The following is a 20,061-nucleotide window of genomic DNA, read 5'->3' as shown; positions in this document are numbered from 1 at the left end:
GAGCCACCCAGGGGCCCCCGAGGCGGTGGCTCTTTAAAACTCCATTTATTGAGAGCTTGTTGTGTGCCAGGGACTTGGCTGAGGGCTTTCCGGGCACCCCGCCCGCAGGGACGGTCACCACCGTGGCTTTGGCTGTAAGCGAGGCTCCGAGGGTTCGGTGCCTCGTCCAAGGGCGCACAGCCCGGAGCCCTGCTGTGCTCCACTGCCTCCCTGGGCTTTGTCCGCCCTGTGTTCCCAGGCCCCGAAACACGGCGGCCTTCCAGCGTCCTCACCTCCAGGACACTCGAGACTGCACCCAGCACACTTTATTGGCTTGGCTGAGGTTTCGGGAGGTTGGGGTGGGGGCTGACTTTGTTTCCCTGGGAAGCCATCAGGGGACTTTCCTGGGCAGGGGGTTAATGATCCCACTCTCTATGTATTCAAAGACCGTGTACGGGTCCTGGTCCCCATTGATAGCGATGGCCTGCCTGTAGAACTCCTCCAGGTCCGAGGAATGCCTGTAGAACAGATCCATTTTGAGCTTGACCTGCTCTTTAGTATCTTTCGGGTGCTGCAGGAGGCGGGCCTGGATTTCTACGGTCGGGGGTGGCTTGTACATGAGGTGGTACCTACGACAGAGGAGGGAAGCAGGTGACCTGTGGCCCCGCCCAGAGGTCAGGGGTCGGGGGGAACGGGCCTTCTGTCCCACCGTTGACCCAATCGGTCCCCATCACCGCCACCAAACATTTACGGCACACCAGCTGTGGGCACACCCATGGTGGGGCCCTGGTGCTCCCCCTGGAGCACCCGAAGAGTGGTCCTTGCCCCGGGGGTGAGGGTGCAGGTCAGTGACCGGCGGACAGAGTAGAATATATTACCCCCCAAATTCCTTTCTTTCCTTCCTTCTCTTCCTTCCCTTCTTTCCTCCTTTTCCTTCTTCCCTCCAAACAGTATTTACCAAGCGTCTGCTGCCCCTCCGGCATCATGTCTGCTCCTGGCACAGAGGGGCAAGCGGGACGATCGTTGGCTCCGTGCGCATAGCGCTCGTGGCCGAGTGGGGGAGAGGGGCACTGTGACAACAAATGTGAGTGCAGGGGACAGCAAGGGCCACAGACAGTCACTGCTGGGCGGGACCCAGGGGCAGGGCAACACGAAGGCCACTGTGCTTGACCTGGGTCGGCGAGACCGTCCCTCGGCATCAAGGATGAGACATCAGCCTATGGTGTAGAAAATTCCTGGTATTTCTTTCCTGCCCCTCCCCACCCCACTCCGGAGTCCCGACCCAGAAACGCGGCCGGGGGACTAAGAAATGTGGCCTGCGTACTAGGGAGGATGGATGCTTCTAGCTCTTAGTGATCGTGGGGACTTTCAACTGCGTCTCAATGCGAACACAGTCATTGCACTTGGCCGGACCGCAGAATAAGGCTCACAATTCACCTCCGGTGACCGTGGGTCAGCCCCCAGGTGAACTGGTTCGCAGTCACATCTGCAGTGCGTCTTGGCGAGAAGAGGCCTTCGGAAGCGTCCCAGGGACACCTGCCCAATCCAGCCACTTCCCATGCCAGGGTCAGAACTGTTACTTGGGACCGGGAGGGTATTTCGCGTCGGACACGCATATCCTGGCACAGGGTCCACAGGCACTGCCCAGAGGAACTGGCTGGACGAACCCTCTTTCTAGAGTCTTCTGTCAGCGTCAGCCCCAGACCCATCCTGCAGTGGCCTCGGCTGAGCCCTCAGATGGCCAACCACCGGGAGCCTGGCACAAACCTTTCTCCCGTGACGGGATCCATTCTTCTCAGGGTCAGCCGCTCGATGATAGAATCTAATGGCACGTTCAGGAAAAACACCCTGCGGGGAGAGAACGACAGCACGGTCAGGCACCTGAGAGCGGGGGGCGGCACCTTCCCCGCGTGCGAGTGGAGCCCCAGGAGCCGCCTCTCAGGGGCTCCGGGGACCAAGGTCTCCAGCGTCACCAGGGAGAGATACGGGCGAGGCCTCCCTGCCATGGAAGCTGGTTACAGTCCACCTCCACCATGGACTTCTTTGTGTGACGCTCGGGCCACTCACACACCCTCTCAGCCTCCATTTGCTCAGCTGCAAAATGGGGCTAATGATCGCTCCCTGGTGCTGACGATCTGGTGACACAAACCGTGTGCCCAGCTCAGCGCAGGGCTTGCACACGCTCGGGGCTCACACGTGGCAGGTGGTGCCATAGCGTAATCTCTACGATCGCGGGATAGCCTTCTCGAGAGTTCGGGCTCCCTGGCCGCCCGTGCCCTCCCTCTTTCACAAAGGAGCCCCGGACCCCAGGGAGCAGGGCCTTCGAAAGTCAACAGCCCAGATCAGAGCCCAGCAGGAAAGACAGGGCGCCCACTTCTGATAACGCAGGTCTCCCCGAAATCCCTAGTGCAGATGGCCCAATCCCCCCCTTTTGGCAATGGGACCCGTTGTTTACATAAAACCCGAGGACAGAGGTCCTCAACCCCGGGTGATTTTGACCCGAGAAGACATTTGGCAACACATTTGTGGTTGTCACAACGGGGGAGGAAATGCTACTAGCAGCTAATGGGTGGGGCCCAGGGACGCGGCTCAACATCCTGGGACATCCTGGGACAAGGGACAAGCCCCCACCACGAGGACTCATCCAGCCCCAATGGCCATGGCGCCAGGGTTGGCAGATGGGACAGGGCAAAGGGCTGGTGCTCTGGGGGGGGAGGGAGGGGGGGTTGGCAAAGGGCCAAGTGTTCACGGCACCTGCCCTCAGGTCTAATCCGGGCCCGTCTTCTGGTGTGAAACCATCCCAGTTTGTTTTTGAAAAATGAACTTCTGGGGCGCCTGGCGGGCTCAGTCGGTTAGCTGCCCAGCTTCGGCTCAGGTCGTGATCTCACGGTTCGTGGGTTCAAGCCCCACGTGGGGCTCTGTGCGGACAGCTCGGAGCCTGGAGCCTGCTTCGGATTCTGTGTCTCCCTCTCTCTCTGCCCCTTCCCCCACTTGCGCTCTGTCTCTCTCTTTCAAAAGTAAATAAACGCTGAGAAAAAATGAACTTCTGGAACATTCCATTGCTCGCTCCCTGCTGACTCACTCATCCTCTAATTCATACATGCATTTATTGGCTGTCCGCTGCGTGCCAAGCATCACAGTAAGCTCCCAAGTTGACCTGCCCGCTGTGTGGGTTGCAACACGGGATTCAGTGGGGTCACCATCAGGTTTGTGAGTTTGTGAGTTCGATCCCCACGTCGGGCTCTGCACTGACAGCTCAGAGCCTGGAGCCTGCTTGGCCTTCTGTGTCTCCTTCTCTCTCTGCCCCTCCCCCGCCTCATGGTCTGTCTCTCTCTCTCTCTCCCCCTCTCTCTGCCCCTTCCCTGCTCGTGCTGTTTCTCTCTCAAAAATAAATAAACATTAAAAAAAATTATTTTTACTGGTTATGAGTCACTTTGATCTGCGTCCACGCCTCCCGTTTTACTGAGATGAAGGACGTGGCCGTGGCCGACTGAGGACAGGGGCACACCTGGGCTGTTCCTCCTGCTGTGCACGGTGGATACGCTCGCTGCTTCCTTGAGCTTACAGATGCCTGCTGATTGTCCCAACTCTCCCGGGGGAGCCACCCTGATCCTTTCTCATCCTTGTGACTTGTCTGAAGTTAACTCATCCCGGGGCTGCAGGGCTGCGCATGCACCAGGAAGGCCCGGGCGTGGCCAATCGGGGTGCGGGCTCCTTGTGCCCAGAGCAATTGGGCACAATCAGCAAGCAAGCCGATCCAAGCCAGGCCAATGAGGGGCTGCACCATGGCTTGCCAGAAAGGAGCTTCCTTTTTGCTGGGGCTGCTGAGATGATGATAGGGGACCCGGGGTTGCCTGGGGCCTGGCCCACAGAAAGCCTACTTGACAGAGAGAGAGGAGGGACAGGTGGCCAGAGACACCGTTTGGGGCCCTGAATCAAGCTGTGCCTGAAGCCGACACACCCCTCAATGTTTCCCTGACACGAATACATAAATCTCTTCTTCTGCTTAAGCTGGTTTGAGCTGGGATTCCTGCAACTGTTCTCCAAAGGGCACCTAATACTCCCAGTCTCCCCGACGCCCCTGGCTTCTGCCAAACGTGTAAACTTTAAAAAAAAAAAAAAAAAAAAAAAGTGAGTCCCTGAGCAAAAGGCTCTCTCCTTCAAGGCAGGTTCTCCCACTGCCTTTCTTCTCTCTCCCTCATTCTGCCCAGGCTGTTTGCTTACGTTTGCTCCTGCCCAGTTGGCCAAGAAAGCCCTCCCGGGCACCTGATGAGAGCGGCTGCCCGCCCTCCGCAGGGCGAGCGCGGTGGTTTCCCCTGCAGCCTGGGGGGGCCGGGAGCCTCTCAAACCCACCTCTTCCCCGCGCGGGATCTTGATAATGATTTCCATCCACAACGTGCTGCAAAATAACAGCCACCAAATAAAACATGCGAGATCGGGGGGCGTCTGCACACGGGAGCACAGGTGTTTCAACGAGCTTTTATCCCTTACGCTCCAAACACGCAGGGCCCCCCTCCCACCCCCGAGACTTGCGAGGCCCCACAGCAACACCGAAACACGGCTGTCACCGTGGCTGGCGGCTGACGGTGCCGCTCTGGATGCCGACGCCAGTAGAAAGGGAGCCAGTTTGGAAATCCCTGATAATTGATGTTGCTTCATAAACAAACAAGCCCCAATTGAAAGATTTTTAACCCAGCGTATCAAGACTGCTTGTCGTCATTCAAGGGAATGACTTCTGAAAGGCTGGCGAGATCAGAGGCACAAGGACACCAAATTGGTACTTGAAACACGTCGCTGGGAGAAGCCTCGCTGGAGAAGGAGCCGTGCTTCCATGCTGGAAGCTTCTGATTAGCCAGGCTCCTGGAGCCACGGCGCCAGAGCGGGGTGGCGGGCTGGAGTGGGGAGCCCAAGCCAGCGTGCGCCCCGCCCGGCCTGCGTTGTGCATTCTGTGGCTCGTTTATAATCACACGGCCCGGGGACGGGGATCGGAGACGGCAGAGGTGGCCAAGAATACCCAAAGCGGGGCGCAGGGCAGAAGCGCTCCTGCTGTAGTATGGGGGTGCCAGCACTCACTCACTGGGGGCACCTACTTTGGGGATTGGGGGGCTGTGCAGAGCTTGGGGCTGGTGGAGGCCTCGGGAGGGAGGGGGAAGGTCGCACAGCAAGGTTGAAGAAGCAGTTTCCAATCCCGCGGTTCCGGGATTTGTCTGATGTTGAGAATCACTGGGGGGAACGTGTCTGAAACACAGACTCCGGGCAGCCCCCTCAAGAGCTGCCGAAGCAAAACCTCCAGGAGAGGGGCTGGGACGGGTGTGTTTGTAGATCAGCAGCTCAGGCGACTCACACGCTCAGGCAGGTATGGGAACCACGGTCTAATCCCAGGTCTCGCCCTTGGCCGCACCCTGGAACCATCGAAGGGGCTTTGGGAATAGTGAGGCCTGCGTCCCACCCCTAGAGGTTTACCTACAAGTGGCCCAAGGTGAGGCCTGGGAATGGAGATTTTTAAAAGCTCCCCAGGCGACTGTAGTATGTAGTCAAGGTTGGGAACCACTGCTCTGATCCAATCTGCTCAGTGCACAAGATGGGGAAACTGAGTCTCAGGTGAGGGCTTGTACTCTGTCACCCAGGGCATTGGTGCCAGATGCCCAATGGCAGCTGGGATCTCTTGACTCTCATGGTACCTGCCTGGGGCTCTGTTTGGGGAGCAAAGAAAGCTTTCTTCCTCAAAGATCTTGAAGCTTACCACGTGCTCCAAAGCTAAATTTACTGGAAGCTGAAGGGGTGGAACTTTCTCTGGACCCATGCGTAGATTTGGTAAACGGAGAGAGGTGACATTCCATACTGGCTTTAAATAAATATGGCATCCAGTACTGCCCAGAGGCGGGGCCCTGCCCTCGTTAGCCTCTTGATTTCAAGCAATGAGACTCCACTAGGGGCAAAGCTCTACACAAAGCACCATGGTAGAATTCCAGTGAGATACCACCTCATACTCATTTGGATAGCTATTATAAAAAACCCCCAGCAAATGACGGGTGTTGGCGAGGATATGGAGACAGTGGAACCCTAGCGCATTGCTCGTGGGAAGGTAAAATGGTGTATCTGCTGGGTGTGGTTCCCTGAAAGAGTAAACATAGTACCATATGGTTCAGCTGTTCCACTGAGTGTATGTCCAAAATGAGGGAAAGCAGACCCTGGAACAGGTATTTGCAGACCCAAGTTTGTAGCTGCATTACTCACAGTAGCCAAAAGATGGAAAGGACCCAGATGTCCATTGATGGATGAGTAGATAAACAGAATGTGGTCCATACACACAATAGAATATGATTCAGCCTTAAAAGGGAATGAAGTCCTGACACCTGCTATAACATGGATGAACCTTGAAGACGTTGCACTAAGTGAAATGGGTCAGACGCAGAAGAATGAATGTCATATGAGCCCACTTCCGGGAGGTCTCTAGAGTCATCCAATTCATAGAGACAACGAGTAGACGGCTCCCAACGAGGGTGGGAGCCAGGGTGTGGGAAGAGGGGTGGGGAGTCTGTGTTCAACAGGGACAAAGTTTCAGCTGAGGAAGAGGAAACAAGCTCAGGAGATGGACAGTGGTAAGGTCGCACAACACTGTGAATGTACTGACTGCTACCGAAGTGTATCCTTAAAAACGGCTAAAATAGTAAATTTCCTCTTACGCATATCCCACCTTAATAAAACATAAAGGTCTGTGGTGTAGTTTATAGACATGATGGTGAAGGCAGGGTGAGGGGCGGTTCTCTGGCCTTGAATAAGCTTACAATTTAATGAGGTTCTGAATACATACAGGTGAACAAAGAAATGGACAGGCCAGAGAATATGAACCGCAGAATAGTCCTAATTCTGAACTAGGTATGATGCCGATGCTATAAAAACATTCAGAAAATAGAGGAAGAGAGGGGCGCCTGGGTGGCTCAGTCGGTTAAGTGTCCGACTTCAGCCCAGGTCATGATCTCACAGTTTGCGACTTTGAGCCCCATGTCCGGCTCTGTGCTGACAGCTCGGAGCCTGGAGCTTGCTTTGCATTCTGTGTCTCCCTGTCTCTCTGGCCCTCCCCAGCTCATGCTCATGCTCTATCTCTGTCAAAAATAAATAAACTTAAAAAAAAAAAATAGAGGAAGAGGGAATAGCATTTATTTTGTTAGGCAGCCTCTCCCTGATACAAAAAACCAGACAAAGACATTATAAGAAAACTGTAGACCAACAGCCCTCATGAATATAGAAGCAAAAATGCTCACTAAAATGTTAACAAACCGAATCCAGCAATACATGAAAAAAGTAATAATTATAGCTAAGTGGGGTTTTGCTTGGGAAAGAAAAGTCTCATTCAACATTCAAAAAACAATCAATGTAGTTCACCCTACTATATTAGATTAAAGGAGAAAAACCATATAGTCATCTCAAAAGATGCGGGAAAAGCATTTAACAAGACTTTACATCAAGTCATGATAAATACTCTAAGCAAACTAGAAATAGAAGGTAACTTCCCCAAATCCAATAAATGGTATTTACAAAAAAACTATAGCTAACATCATATTTAATAGTGGAAGACTGAATATTTTACCCTAAGACTGGGAACAAGGCAAGGTTGTCCATTCTCAGCATTCCTATTCAACATCATACCAGAAGTCCTGGATAATGCCATACGACAAGAAAAGGGAATAATGTGCATACAAATTAAAAGGGAAGTAAAATTGTCTCTATTTGTAGATAATGTAATCATATGCATAGAAGTACCAAAGGTCTTTGAAAAGGTTACAATAATAAGTAAATTTAGTGAATTCACAGGATACAAAATCAATGTACAAAAAATAGACTTTCAAGATACTAGCAATAAACAATTGGAAATTAAATTTTAAAGTACCGTTTACGATAGTATAAAAATGAAATACTCAAGATATAAAGCTAACAGATTAAGATCTATGTGCTGAAAACTACAAAACGCTGATGACAGAAATCAGATTGAACTAAATGGGAGAGTTATACCATGTTCATGGACTCAGACACTCAATAATGTTAAAATGTCAATCCTCCCCTCATTATTTGATGCAATTCCATCCAAAATTCCAACAAAGGTTTCTGAAGGTTCTACACAATTCTCAAGTTTATATGGGGAGTGTTTCTGGAAGAGAACTGGAATCACTAAAGCAATGTTGAATGAGAACAAATTGATCTCAAGGCTTACTACAAAGCTACAGTAGTCAGGACAGCATGAGTGTTAGTGAAAGGTCAGACACACAGATCAAAGAAACAGTATGGAGACCAGTAATAATAGACTCACACAGATATGGCTAATTACTTTTCAGCAAAGGCGCCAACACAATTCAATGGATAAAGGTGGTTTTTTACCCAGTGGTGCTGGAACTATTAGACGTCCAAATGCAAATAATGTTAGTACTAATCTTGACCCAGACCTCAACCATACACAAAATTCAAATCATAACAAACCATAAACCTAAATATAAAACCTAATGCTATTAAACTTCTAGGAGACGATCTTTGTGATCTTGTGCTGAAGATTTCTCGATCGAACACAAAAAACCGTGATCCGTAAATGAAAAAAAAAAAAAAAACTGATGTTAGATTTCACTAAAAATTTCTGCACTTCAGAAGACATTAAGAAAAGGACAGCTATGCCATGGACCGGGAGAACATATCTGACAAATGTACGCTCGATAAGGGTTTGTACTCAGAATACGTAAAAATGTGAATTCCATGCACAACAAATGACATACGGAAAGACGCACAGATAGATCCCAAACTACCTTGTATTTCCAAATTTGATGCTTCAATTGGGATGATCTGACCTAGGAAAACAGTTTCCCGAGAAAGGCTCAAACTGTGTCCTCCTTCCACAACTTGTTTGGAGCCGGAGGGCTGGGCCGAGCCCGCCGGAAGGCAATGACGCTACCCCGGCTTTAGGTGTAGACCCAGCCTTTGCCATTTGAAGCCTTTTTTGGGGGCTGACACACACCCAGAGCTCACTGTTCCGTGTCGCTGTAGTGACTCTCGGGTCAGTATAATCAAGGGGCCACCTCTAAAGGGGAACTTCGCAATGGCCACCACTGATGCGGGGAACCAGGGAGAAAAGGCAAAGCGACACCGTGGATTAGCACTTGAATGATCTGCTCATCTTTTTTTATGTTTATGTATTTATTTTGAGAGAAAGAGGGGGTGTCTGTGCCCGAGCGCGCATGTGTGAGCGGGGGAGGGGCAGAGAGAGAAGGAGAGAGAGAATCCCATGCAGGCTCCGCGCTAATGGTGGGGGGCTCCACCCCACGAACCGTGAGATCACGACCTGAGCTGAAACCGAGAGTTGGGTGCTTACCCAGGTGCCCCTGATCTGCTCACGTTCAACTGGAATGTGTGCACGTGACATCCCAGAGAGGTCGTGCCAACACTGAAGCTGTTGCTCAACAGTCCTCATACAATGGCAACGCACGGGACGCTTGTATGGCACAAAGCAGGAGTGACCATTTTTTCTAAACTTGTCGGGACCAGAACCCCATCTAGTCCGAGGGCAGAGAGAGAGGCAGCAAATGTGTCTAGAGACAACTGCACTGGGGGCTGCATAGAAGGTGCGAGTGAATTATGCACAGACTATCAAAATATTTAAAAAAAATGAAAACTAGATCACCTGTAGAGGGATCCACACCCCTGAACACACCGGGTCTTAGCCGTCTGAGGACAGGTGCCCGGCTGCCCTGTCTGCATTCTTTGTGCAGGATGTGTGGTAAGGGCCAGATAAACACGCGGTGAACCAGTGGGTGTTGACCGTGAAGCCATGGGAGGCCTGATGGGGAAGCGCCCCATCACGGGGACCGTCCCCCTGGCCCTGGCCACAGGACCCTCCACGGCTGTCGCGAGAGACGCTGTGCCCAGGAGAGCCGGGTGCTGGAGACAGTTTGGACACAGGGACTCCCCGGAGCCTGGAAACGGCCCTGGCCAGGCTTGGAAAATTTTTACTAGGTGTGTTTTTTTCCTCTGACATGTGTCCAATTTGAAAACTAAAGGCCAAACATCTCCTCCTCATTTAAAAAACCCCAAGCATCCTCCCTCCTGCCCTCAGGCAGCTGCTGCGGGGCTCTCTCGCCACTACCCGCTCCTTAAAAAAAAAGAGGCTCCCGCTGGCCATTTCTTGTTGAAAAGTGTGCATAATTGATAATGGTAAATCCACCCTGGCTGTGTCTGAAATCTCTCCAGGGGCAAGAGGAACATTCTCTCTGACTGTCATTACCTGGTAAATTAGCGAGCTCCCTGGCAGTTTACCAGGCACCACACAAAATGCAGCGGTCTGGGTTTAAGGCGAATGACCCGGGGATCAAATTCCTGCATAATCGGTCTCCATTTTAAAGCCGTCTTAAAATTTCTGCCTCCCTCACCGCTGGGAAGAAAGAGAGTAATTCCTTTGCACACAGCCACCCGGACGCTCCCTAGACAATCATGAAATGCAAATCACTGGAAGTCAGAAAGTTCTGCAAACTTTTCCCAAAGAGAAAGGCGACGGAGCTTAAGGCAGAAAGGACAGCAGGCAGGTGGAAAGCTGGCCGGAGCGACGTGACAAGACCGGCCAGTCTGTGCCAGGCCCCGGGCGCCCTCCGGACGGGCGGCTCTCAGCCCGGAGACCCGGGGACGCGCGAGCACTCTACAGTTCCCGGCCAGGGTCTTGCTGGTGGCAGGCGGGCCCTCTGTCCCACCTTGTCCCCCACTTTGTGTGCTCACCCACGCTCACCCAGCCAGCCATCAGTTCCGGGTGGCGGGGCCACACAGGTCCACACTCCTGACTCCCTTCTCCCCTGGCCACCCTTTGGCTCCGGGTCTGTGTTTGCGGGGGGCCTTGCTGATCCCCTCTGTGCGCTCATGACACGAAGTTCCTGCATGTTCCTGGAAACCCGCCGTCTTCCTCGGGCACCGGCCAACCCCACTACGCCTTCCAGCTTGTACCCAGAGCTCTTGTGGCCCCACCAACAACCTGCTGGCTCAGGGCCGCCCTGATGGAAGGAACGTGGGTCCACACTGATCCGCACTGAAGTCTGCCAGTGTGGACAGCAGTCCAGATCCACTGGTTAAGCGGCTGTTCCGAAAGAACGTGTGAGCTGGTGAATGTTTTGTCAGTGCCCCAAGGTGCGGCTGACACACAGGTACTCTGTCACATCTCCTGCCCCCCCCACCCCGCGCCGCTCTTTTTTTTAAAAGTTTATTTACTTTGAGAGAGAGAGAGAGAGGGAGCTGGAGAAGGGCAGAGAGAGGGAGAGAGAGAATCCCAAGCAGGCTCCACACTGCCAGCGTGGAGAGCCCAACGTGGACGCGAACTCATGAACCTCCAAGATCATGACCTGAGCCGAAATCTAGAGTCACGGGCTCAACCGACTGAGCCACCCGGGCGCCCCCAGGTCCGCCTTTGAGAAAGAATTTGTGGGGCACCCGGGTGGCTCGGTCTGTCAAGCGTCCGACTTCGGCTCAGGTCATGGTCTTACGGTTCGTGGGTTCGAGCCCCGCGTCGGGCTCTGTGCGGACAGCTCAGAGCCCGGAGCCCTCTTCGGATTCTGGGTCTCCCTCTCTCTCTGCCCCTCCCCCGCTCACACTGCACCTCTCTCTGTCTCTCAAAAGTAAATAATAAATGAAAAAAAAATTTTGTTTAAAGAAAGAATTTGGGCCCCAGCGGTAAGGGGTGTGGTCAGCTGACAGCCTCTAGCTGTAACTGCCTTCAGGGACTTGAACCCTGTGTTGATGTTTCTGGCGTATTTGCTGAGATATAATTCACCCCTTAAAAGTATACAGTGTAATGATTTTTAGTGTAGTCAGACTTGGGCAACCATCAACACGATCTAAGTTTAGGACAGTTTCATCACCTGCAGGGAAACCCTCTGCCCGTGGGCGGTCCCTCCTACTGTCCCCCCTCCCCCCTGCCGTCGGCTGCCACGGCTGTACTTTCTGTCTACGGAGTTGCCAATGCTGGACATTCCGTTTAAATATAATCATTCAGGGGTGCCTGGGTGGCTCAGTCGGTTGAGCGTCCGACTTCGGCTCAGGTCATGATCTCACGGTCCGTGAGTTCAAGCCCTGCATCGGGCTCTGTGCTGACAGCTCGGAGCCTGGAGCCTGTTTCGGATTCTGTGTCTCCTTCTCTCTCTGCCCCTCCCCTGCTCATGCTCTCTCTCTCTCTGTCTCAAAAATAAATAAACGTTAAAATACATACATACATACATACATACATACATACATACAATCATTCAGTATGCAGCCTTGTAGGTCTCCAGTTAGGACAATCGATGGGGGGTGGGGGGGGGAGGAGGGACCCCACAAGGTTATTTTAAGGATTAAACATGACAATCCATCTAAAGCGCTACTGCATAAAAACAACATAGAACGTCCACGCGGGCCTGAGTGCCGGCACCTTCTACGCAGCCCAGCGTTCTCGATATTCAGCCGCACCGAAGCCTGCAACAGAGCTCCGCTCCCTCTCACGGCCAAATGGTGTTCCGTTGTACGGACAGACCTCATTCCGTTTATCCCTTCACTGGCCGACGGGCATTTTTAACCCAAGCTTTTGAATGAGGTCACACTCTTCTGGGGGCGGCCCTTGGCCTGTGACTGGGCTCCGAGCGGTCCTGGCTAGCGCAGCCTCCCTCGGTGGCTGAGCCTCGCTCTGGAGCTCCCTGCGGGGCTGGAGGAGTCTAGGTCGGACCTGCCTCCTGGCCTCCTGGCTCCCCTGCCCCATCCCGCGTCAGCCCCTTTCCCTGCTTCCGCTGTTGGCTTTTCATCGAGCTTGTGACGCTCCCTTCTCCATCTCAGCGTCTGCTTCCTGAGGGGCCCGACCGGTGACGTGTGCCCTGGGAGGTAGCAGGAGCCTTAAATAGTCAGTCCCTTTTGAGTGAACCGCAGCTTTCCGTCCCCGCGCGTCCCCCCCGACGGTCAGCTTCCGAGAGAGGAGAGTGGCCAAGATACGGGCTCTGAGAGCAGAAAGATCTGGGCTCAAGTTCTGGCGTCACCTTCCAGCTCACTGCAGGACCAGCCATTTTGCCCCCCCCCCCCCACGCCTGTTTATGAGGATCACAAAGAAACAGGACCTCACCAAGTTATTTCTAGGATTAAGTACAAGAATCCACACCAAGTGCTGAGCGCGTGATAACAGCAGGATTCCCACGCGGGCCTCCCTGCCAGGCGCTCTTCTAAGACCCGAAGGCCTTAGCTCAGGTCACCTCCTCATCACAGCCTTACAAGGGGGAGTATAACCTCCGTGACAGTAGCTGAGAAAACCGAGGGGCAGAGAAGTCCAGCAACCTGCCAAAATTCGCCAGCTGGGAGGTGGCTGTGATTTTTAATTTTATGTGTCACCTTGAATGGGCTACAGGGTACCAGATATTAGGTCAAACACTTTTCCGGGTGTAGCTGTGAGAATATTTGGGAGATTAACACTTACACTGGGGAACAAGGAAGCAGACTGCCTTCCCTGCTGTGGGTGGGCCACATCCCGTCGGTTAAAGAAGGCTTGAATAGAACAAAAAGACTGACTGTCCCCTGAATTCCTCCTCTCTGATGGCTTCAAGTGTGGGGTGGGGGGGAGGCAGTGGCGGATAACGGCTTGTTCCTGTCTTCAGATCTAATGAGGTAGGAGGTGGGATCGACATTATGTGCCCTTATCCTCAAGGGTCACCAGGCCCCACTTCAGATTCCTTCAGGCCAAGGCCTTCCTGCCTTCTGGCTCTTCCCGGGTCTCAAGCCATCCAGCTTCTGCTACCTCGCCCTGCAGATCTTGGGAGTTGCCAGTCTCTACATTGCATGAGCCAATTCCCTATAAGAAATCTTTTTCTCTGTATGCAATGCACATCCTATTGGCTCTGTTTCTCTGGAGAACCCTAAGACAGTGGCAGAGCCCGGATTCAAACCCGGGAAGCCCACTCTAGTGTCCGTGCAGTTGACCATCTCAATCCATTGTGAATCTGCAGGAGGGAGGGAGGGAGGGAAGGAAGGAAGGAAGGAAGGAAGGAAGGGAGGAAGGAAGGAGAAAGGAAGGAAGGAAGGAAGGAAGGAAGGAAGGAAGGAAGGAAGGAAGGAAGGGAGGGAGGAAGGAAGGAAAGAAGGAAGGAAGGAAGGAGAAAGGAAGGAAGGAAGGAAGGAAGGAAGGAAGGGAGGGAGGGAGGAAGGAAGGAAAGAAGGAAGGAGAAAGGAAGGAAGGGAGGAGGAAGGAAGGAAGGAAGGAAGGAAGGAAGGAAGGAAGGAAGGAAGGAAGGAGGAAGGAAGGAAGGAAGGAAGGAAGGAAGGAAGGAAGGAAGGGAGGAAGGAAGGAGAAAGGAAGGAAGGAAGGAAGGAAGGGAGGAAGGAAGGGAGGGAGGAAGGAAGGAAAGAAGGAAGGAAGGAAGGAGAAAGGAAGGAAGGAAGGAAGGAAGGAAGGAAGGAAGGGAGGAAGGAAGGAAGGAAAGAAGGAAGGAAGGAAGGAGAAAGGAAGGAAGGAAGGAAGGAAGGAAGGAAGGAAGGAAGGAAGGAAGGAGGAAGGAAGGAAGGAAGGAAGGAAGGAGAAAGGAAGGAAGGAAGGAAGGAAGGAAGGAAGGAAGGAAGGAAGGAAGGAAGGAAGGAAGGAAGGAAGGAAGGAAGGAAGGGAGGAAGGAAGGAGAAAGGAAGGAAGGAAGGAAGGGAAGGAAGGAAGGGAGGGAGGAAGGAAGGAAGGAAGGAAGGAAGGAAGGAAGGAAGGAGAAAGGAAGGAAGGAAGGAAGGAAGGAAGGAAGGAAGGGAAGGAAGGAAGGAAGGAGAAGGAAAGGAAGGAAGGAAGGAAGGAGAAAGGAAGGAAGGAAGGAAGGAAGGAAGGAAGGAAGGAAGGAAGGAAGGAAGGAAGGAAGGAAGGAAGGAAGGAAGGAAAAAGGGAGGGAGGGAAGAAAGGAGGGGAAGGGAGGGAGGGAGGAAGGAGAAAGGTGAGGTCTCTGCCTCCCACTGCTCGGCACAAACCAGGATCCAATGCACGCTTCAGCTGCAGCTGTCTGGGCCTGGGCTGCGCAGAGCCCCAGGTTCAGAGCCAGCTGGAGTCAATGTCCTTTCTCTACACTTCAAACAGATCAGCTGGAAGGGATTCAGGGCAAGCCACGGGACAGATGCCAAGGAGGCCTCTTCGTGTGCCTTCACTTGTGGTCCAACCTGCCATGGGCGACCCCCCTACCACCCCCATCCCGCCGCCCCGCGCTGCTCCGGGAGCAGGACTTTGCTCTCAGGACCAGAGCGCAGGGTGTGGAAGATCTGGTGCCCTGGGCCACCTAGGAAACCAGTGCCTCGCCTCGTCACCGGTCCCAGGGGACAGGGAGCACAGGGAAGGGTAGGTGAATTCCTTTCAAGGTTTCCTTTCTCAAAGCCAGGCTCTGTCGGGGACAAACGCCGTGTCCCTGAGCAAGAGGGACATAACCACATCCGGACCCCCTCAGCCTTGCCCCTTCTCTGCCCACGGTCAGAATCTCCCCTCTGGACTTTTCTCCTCTATTTTTTAAGGTGCCGCAGAGAAGTTTCTGTTTTAACGCCTTCCACGGCCGGGGTTTCCTTCACAGATCTCTCCCTCTCAACGTGGTTCACTTCCTGGCTTCAGTTTTAATGCTTTGGCTCTCACCGTCATCACGGTCACTGCCAACACTTAACATACTTCTCCTACGTGCCAGGCACCTGTACTAAGCGTGTGACACATGCGTGTTGTCCCATTCAACCGCTTCAAGAGGCACGTGACCCCAGTCCTGTGATCCTGCCCATTTCAAGGATCAAGACCTCAGGCCCCCCAAGAGGTCAGGTGATGCCTGCAGGCTGGGCTCCCGGTCTGGCCGCTCTAGAACCCTCCTTCCTGCCCTGCTGCCTTCCTATTCGTGAAGCAACTTGGCTTCGTGCCCTGCGGTTTTAGAGCATCCCGAGACTTCTGCTGAGAATCAGGGCACAGAGAGGGAACCCTGAAGCAATCTAGGAGAGCCAGCGTAGTGGGGTCGGGGTGACGCTGCCCGCGCACCCCAGCCTCAAGGCTGGCCGGACCCCACCTCGGACCCCCGTGGGCCAAAGCCACCGCCTCATCTGTGCGCGGGGACCCCCTCTGCGGTGCCTCGCTGGGACGCCGCACGCAGCTGCCTCTCAGGGTTCAAGATAAATCACGTGGATTCCAGAAGCTCCTTCATCCCCAATCACAGCTGCCTTGCCTAAGGAATCCGCCGCCGTGTTTGTTAAAGCCACACTTTAATTACTCCAAAATTATGTTAAATCCTTGCATAAATATTGCAGCGGCATCTTCGAAGAATTTCATTACAGTAAAGTTGGGTTGCTGCCAGAGCTCTCGGTTAAAAAGTAAGAGGAGAACAGACACAGGCAGAAAAGATAGATATTGTTTTCAAGATAAAAAAGGCAAGGGGGTTGGCCTTTGTCAGATCACCCGGGTGTCAAAGAGAAACAGACTCCCGGGAGCAGAAATCTCCCATTTTACAGACTCAAGGGGAAAACCGATCCCCTTCCGCCCCCCCAATCTATTAGGAGTTTACTTCTCAAAAAACCTAAATCCGATTAAATATTAACAAGCAGTGGCATTAATTAATGGGGAAAAGTCCATCAAGAGAACCCCAATATGTTTACAGTGTCCTCGGGAAACTGGGAAAATTCACAATCAAGTGTGTAAATGTTCTAAAAAAGGGTCCTGAATATTTTATGAATATTTGTCATAAAACAGAAATAATAACCACTGTGCAGAGCTATTAGAATTAATATTTATGCTGCCCGCCATGAAATATTCATGGGGACAGAGAAAGGGGGGCCCGTAAGACAAGAATTAATTTACATTGGGCTCGGTTTACCCGCTGGCTTGATGTTTAAAGACGGTTGACAAGCCTCCGTATGAATCCGCCAGTCACTTCCCGCAGCCGGTGGAGTGGAGGGGGTGGGCGACGGGTCCGGGCTGCTGACAGCTCACAGATTGAGTTTCTGACAGCCCTTAAAAAACCTAAACGGCCCCCCACCTTTTTTTCCTTATTCCATTGCCCAAGGCGCTCTGTTCTGCCACCATGCATCCGATCTCCCCTTCCATCTGCTGAAATTAACGAATTAATGAGCGCGATACGCTTTACAGTGGGGCCCTATGAATGTTTACAGGCGATTAAATTATAATGTGGGACGGCTGTATAATTCATGAACCAATTAAAGGAAGTGTTAGTTGATTTGATGGGATGAGGTCGTACAAAATGCATTTAACTAATGGGGAGCCACGGGCTGCCGAGGGCCGGCTCCCTCTCTCGGATTACGCAGCTAATTGCTGCACTTTATGGGGCTGTCACTGATAGCCATGCATATTTCATTGTTCTCAAATACTTCAATTGTGTGCGTCCGTGTTGCGGCTGTAATACGGAGAAGCTGGGCCAAACTTGGCTGTAGTTACAGCGGCCGGGCTGTGGCCTCGGCCGGGAACCTGAGCCCCGGCGTCGGATGTCCCTGCCATTAGGTGATTAAAAGGGCTCGGGATGTGGCCAGCTTTTGTTTTACTAACAATTCTGGACGCTGGCTCCATGACAGTGGCCACACTGGGGCCCTGACCCCCTTTCTGTGGGGCTGTGTGAGGAGAAGTCTGAAGCACCCGCGAGCCAGGTGCAGGGCCCCCGGGGTCACCCGGGTGAACGCCCTGGGGGATGCTGGGCCTCCTGGGTGATGGGTGGGGGGCGGCCTGCACCCTGGACATGGGCGTGAGCCAGGGGTTTCCTCTGGCCGACTTTGTCCCCCTGCACAGGGTGGCCATTCAGGGCTTCGTTAAATGCAGTTAGTGGCAAACCGGGACCCCAACTCAAGGCTCTGTCGTCAGAGGTTGGTGCGTGCTCAGGAGGAAATGACAGAGAAGAGGAAATAAAGGAGGAGGAGGGTCATCCTGGTGCTCAGAGCCGCCTTCCTACAGGCCGGAGGACAGAGGGTTTCCCCAGCTAGAGCAGCAGGGGGTCTCGTGCAGGGAGCTGCCGCCTTCACTGTGGCAAGCCCAGATTCTGTGCGAGGCCGGGGCGTACATCCGGCCCCTCGAGACGGTCAGAGCCCTGCCGGTCGGTGGATCTCAGTAGCCAGCCACCCGGCCAGTCCTCTGATGTGGCTGTACTCTCTTCCTCCGGATTTCGCTCGAGGTGAACACACACACACACACACACACACACACACACACACACACACACACAGTGGCTCACACCGGCAATCTTTCTGCTCCCACTTCAGCACCCGGAGCTGTGAGGAGGGAGTGGCCAGTGACTAGAGGCCACACTCCCCATCGACAGTCACACCCTTGCTCCACGCTGGAGGCCCACGTGGCCGGGGCAGGCCCTGGGCTCTCCGTCTCCAAGACGGGGATGGGGAAAGCAGTATGTGGCGGAGATAGGAAGCACGAACTCATGTGCTCAGTGTGGCGTGGAACAATTGCCCACGACGTTCTAGCCAATACTGTTACCATGTGACAATAGAGGTTCCAACGTGCCAGGGACGGAGGCTGACCTGCCCCCTTTTCTCCTTCACAGGTGCACACGGCGATCGGGGTCAGCCTCCGCCCTGCGACTGCATGGGGGATGCCGTGCTGTCACACGAAGCAAGCAGTCAAATCCACAAGCCTCCTGTTTGGGGAGGAAAAGGCTGCAGGGACCCCGGGACCCCCGGGGGAGAAGAGCGTCATCACTTTGAGGGCGGAAGAAGGGCCAGTTATCGATCAGCAGAAAGTAAGCTAACTAAAATACCTAAAATATCTCCCTGGGGCCTAATCTTAAGTGCTACCTTGAATTGGGTGGCCAAGCTGGATTTAATGCATTCTGGTTTAAAATAAAACCAAAGAGGGGCGCCTGGGTGGCTCAGTCCGTTAAGCGTCCGACTCTTGGGCTCAGGTCATGATCTCATGGTTCATGAGTTCAAGCCCCGCGTCAGGCTCTGTGCTGCTGGTGTGGAGCCTGCTTGGGATTCTCTCTCTGCCTTTCCTCTGCTGGCACGCTCTCTCTGTCTCTCTCTCTCAAAATAAATAAATAAACTAAAAAAATATTAAAAGATAAATAAAACCAAAGTATCATTTATTAAGTGCCTACCGTGTGCAACCAAATTTGGCAGACGTGACCTTATATTACCTTGCAAGATAAAAATTAGTATTCTCAATGCACAAATGGGGGAAACTGAGGCCCAGAGAAGCCGAGCATCTGGGTTCAGGAATTTCTTCCGACTAAATACCAGTACAAGTACAAAGATACACAGGCAAGATTTCCCACTGCTAAATTACTTAAAACAGAAAAACACTGGATACACACAAATGTCCACAAACAGAGGAAGCCTTAACAAATACTCACATTCTGCAGCTTTTAAAAGAAATAAGGTAGATATAGGGTTTTAACATGGGAGGGGAGTCTAAGGCGCAAACTTAGGTCAAAAACAGGTTCTACAACAACCTGCGTCGTATAAGCCTACTTACATTTAACAAGAGAAGTAAATCTAGAAGGATAGGCAACAAATTGGCAGTAATGATTATTACGGGGGAGGGATCAGGGGAAATAAAAGGGCTCTTTACTTTATACACGTCTCCTTTTTTTTTTTTTAACAATGAAAATGTACCATTTCTATAAGTAAGAAAAACACTAACTATAAAATCACAAGAAAAAAGAACACTAGAATCACAAGAAAAAGGTTATTTTAAAAAAGGAAAAGCATCGGGGCACCTGGGTGGCTCGGTCGGTTGACCGTCCAACTTTGGCTCGGGTCATGATCTCGCGGTTCATGAGTTCGAGCCCTGCGTCGGGCTCTGTGCTGCCGGCTCGGAGCCTGGAGCCCGCTTCCGCTTCTGTGTCTCCCTCTCTCTCTGCCCCTCCCCCACTCGCACTCTGTCTCTCTCTCTCTCAAAGACGAATAAACATAAAAAAAAGGAAAAGCATCCATTTTACAGGGAGACACAGAATCCAAAACGCCCAGGAGCCCCAGCATCCATTTTAATCTAACGGGGCCAGTGTCACACAGGATTGGACCAGCCTTTCTTGTGTGGATCACACAATGCACAAAACTATAGTTTAACGTGCCTGAGCCCCGCCCCCTGACATAGGCACAGAGTCGGTGCTG

At 52.8% G+C, this 20,061-nt stretch overlaps 1 protein-coding gene across 4 annotated transcripts in view; it reads right to left on the bottom strand.

Annotated features, from left to right (window-relative positions):
* Positions 1 to 287: 287 nt before the first annotated feature.
* Positions 288 to 20,061, bottom strand: part of AK8 (adenylate kinase 8) — a 129,875-nt gene continuing 110,101 nt past the window's right edge. For all 4 annotated transcript variants that reach the window (XM_027035491.2, XM_027035487.2, XM_027035488.2 and 1 more), the window contains 2 exons: positions 1,747 to 1,827; positions 288 to 608 (listed from right to left, as the gene is read on the bottom strand). In XM_027035491.2, coding sequence (XP_026891292.1) covers positions 371 to 608; positions 1,747 to 1,827 — 319 coding nt within the window. In that variant the 3' untranslated portion in view covers positions 288 to 370. The remainder of the gene's footprint in view (positions 609 to 1,746; positions 1,828 to 20,061) is intronic.

Source organism: Acinonyx jubatus, chromosome D4 (assembly GCF_027475565.1).
Source record: "Acinonyx jubatus isolate Ajub_Pintada_27869175 chromosome D4, VMU_Ajub_asm_v1.0, whole genome shotgun sequence".
Lineage (NCBI taxonomy): Eukaryota > Metazoa > Chordata > Mammalia > Carnivora > Felidae > Acinonyx > Acinonyx jubatus.
The sequence above is the reverse complement of the archived record's forward strand: the minus strand, read 5'-3'. Positions and strand labels throughout refer to the sequence as shown.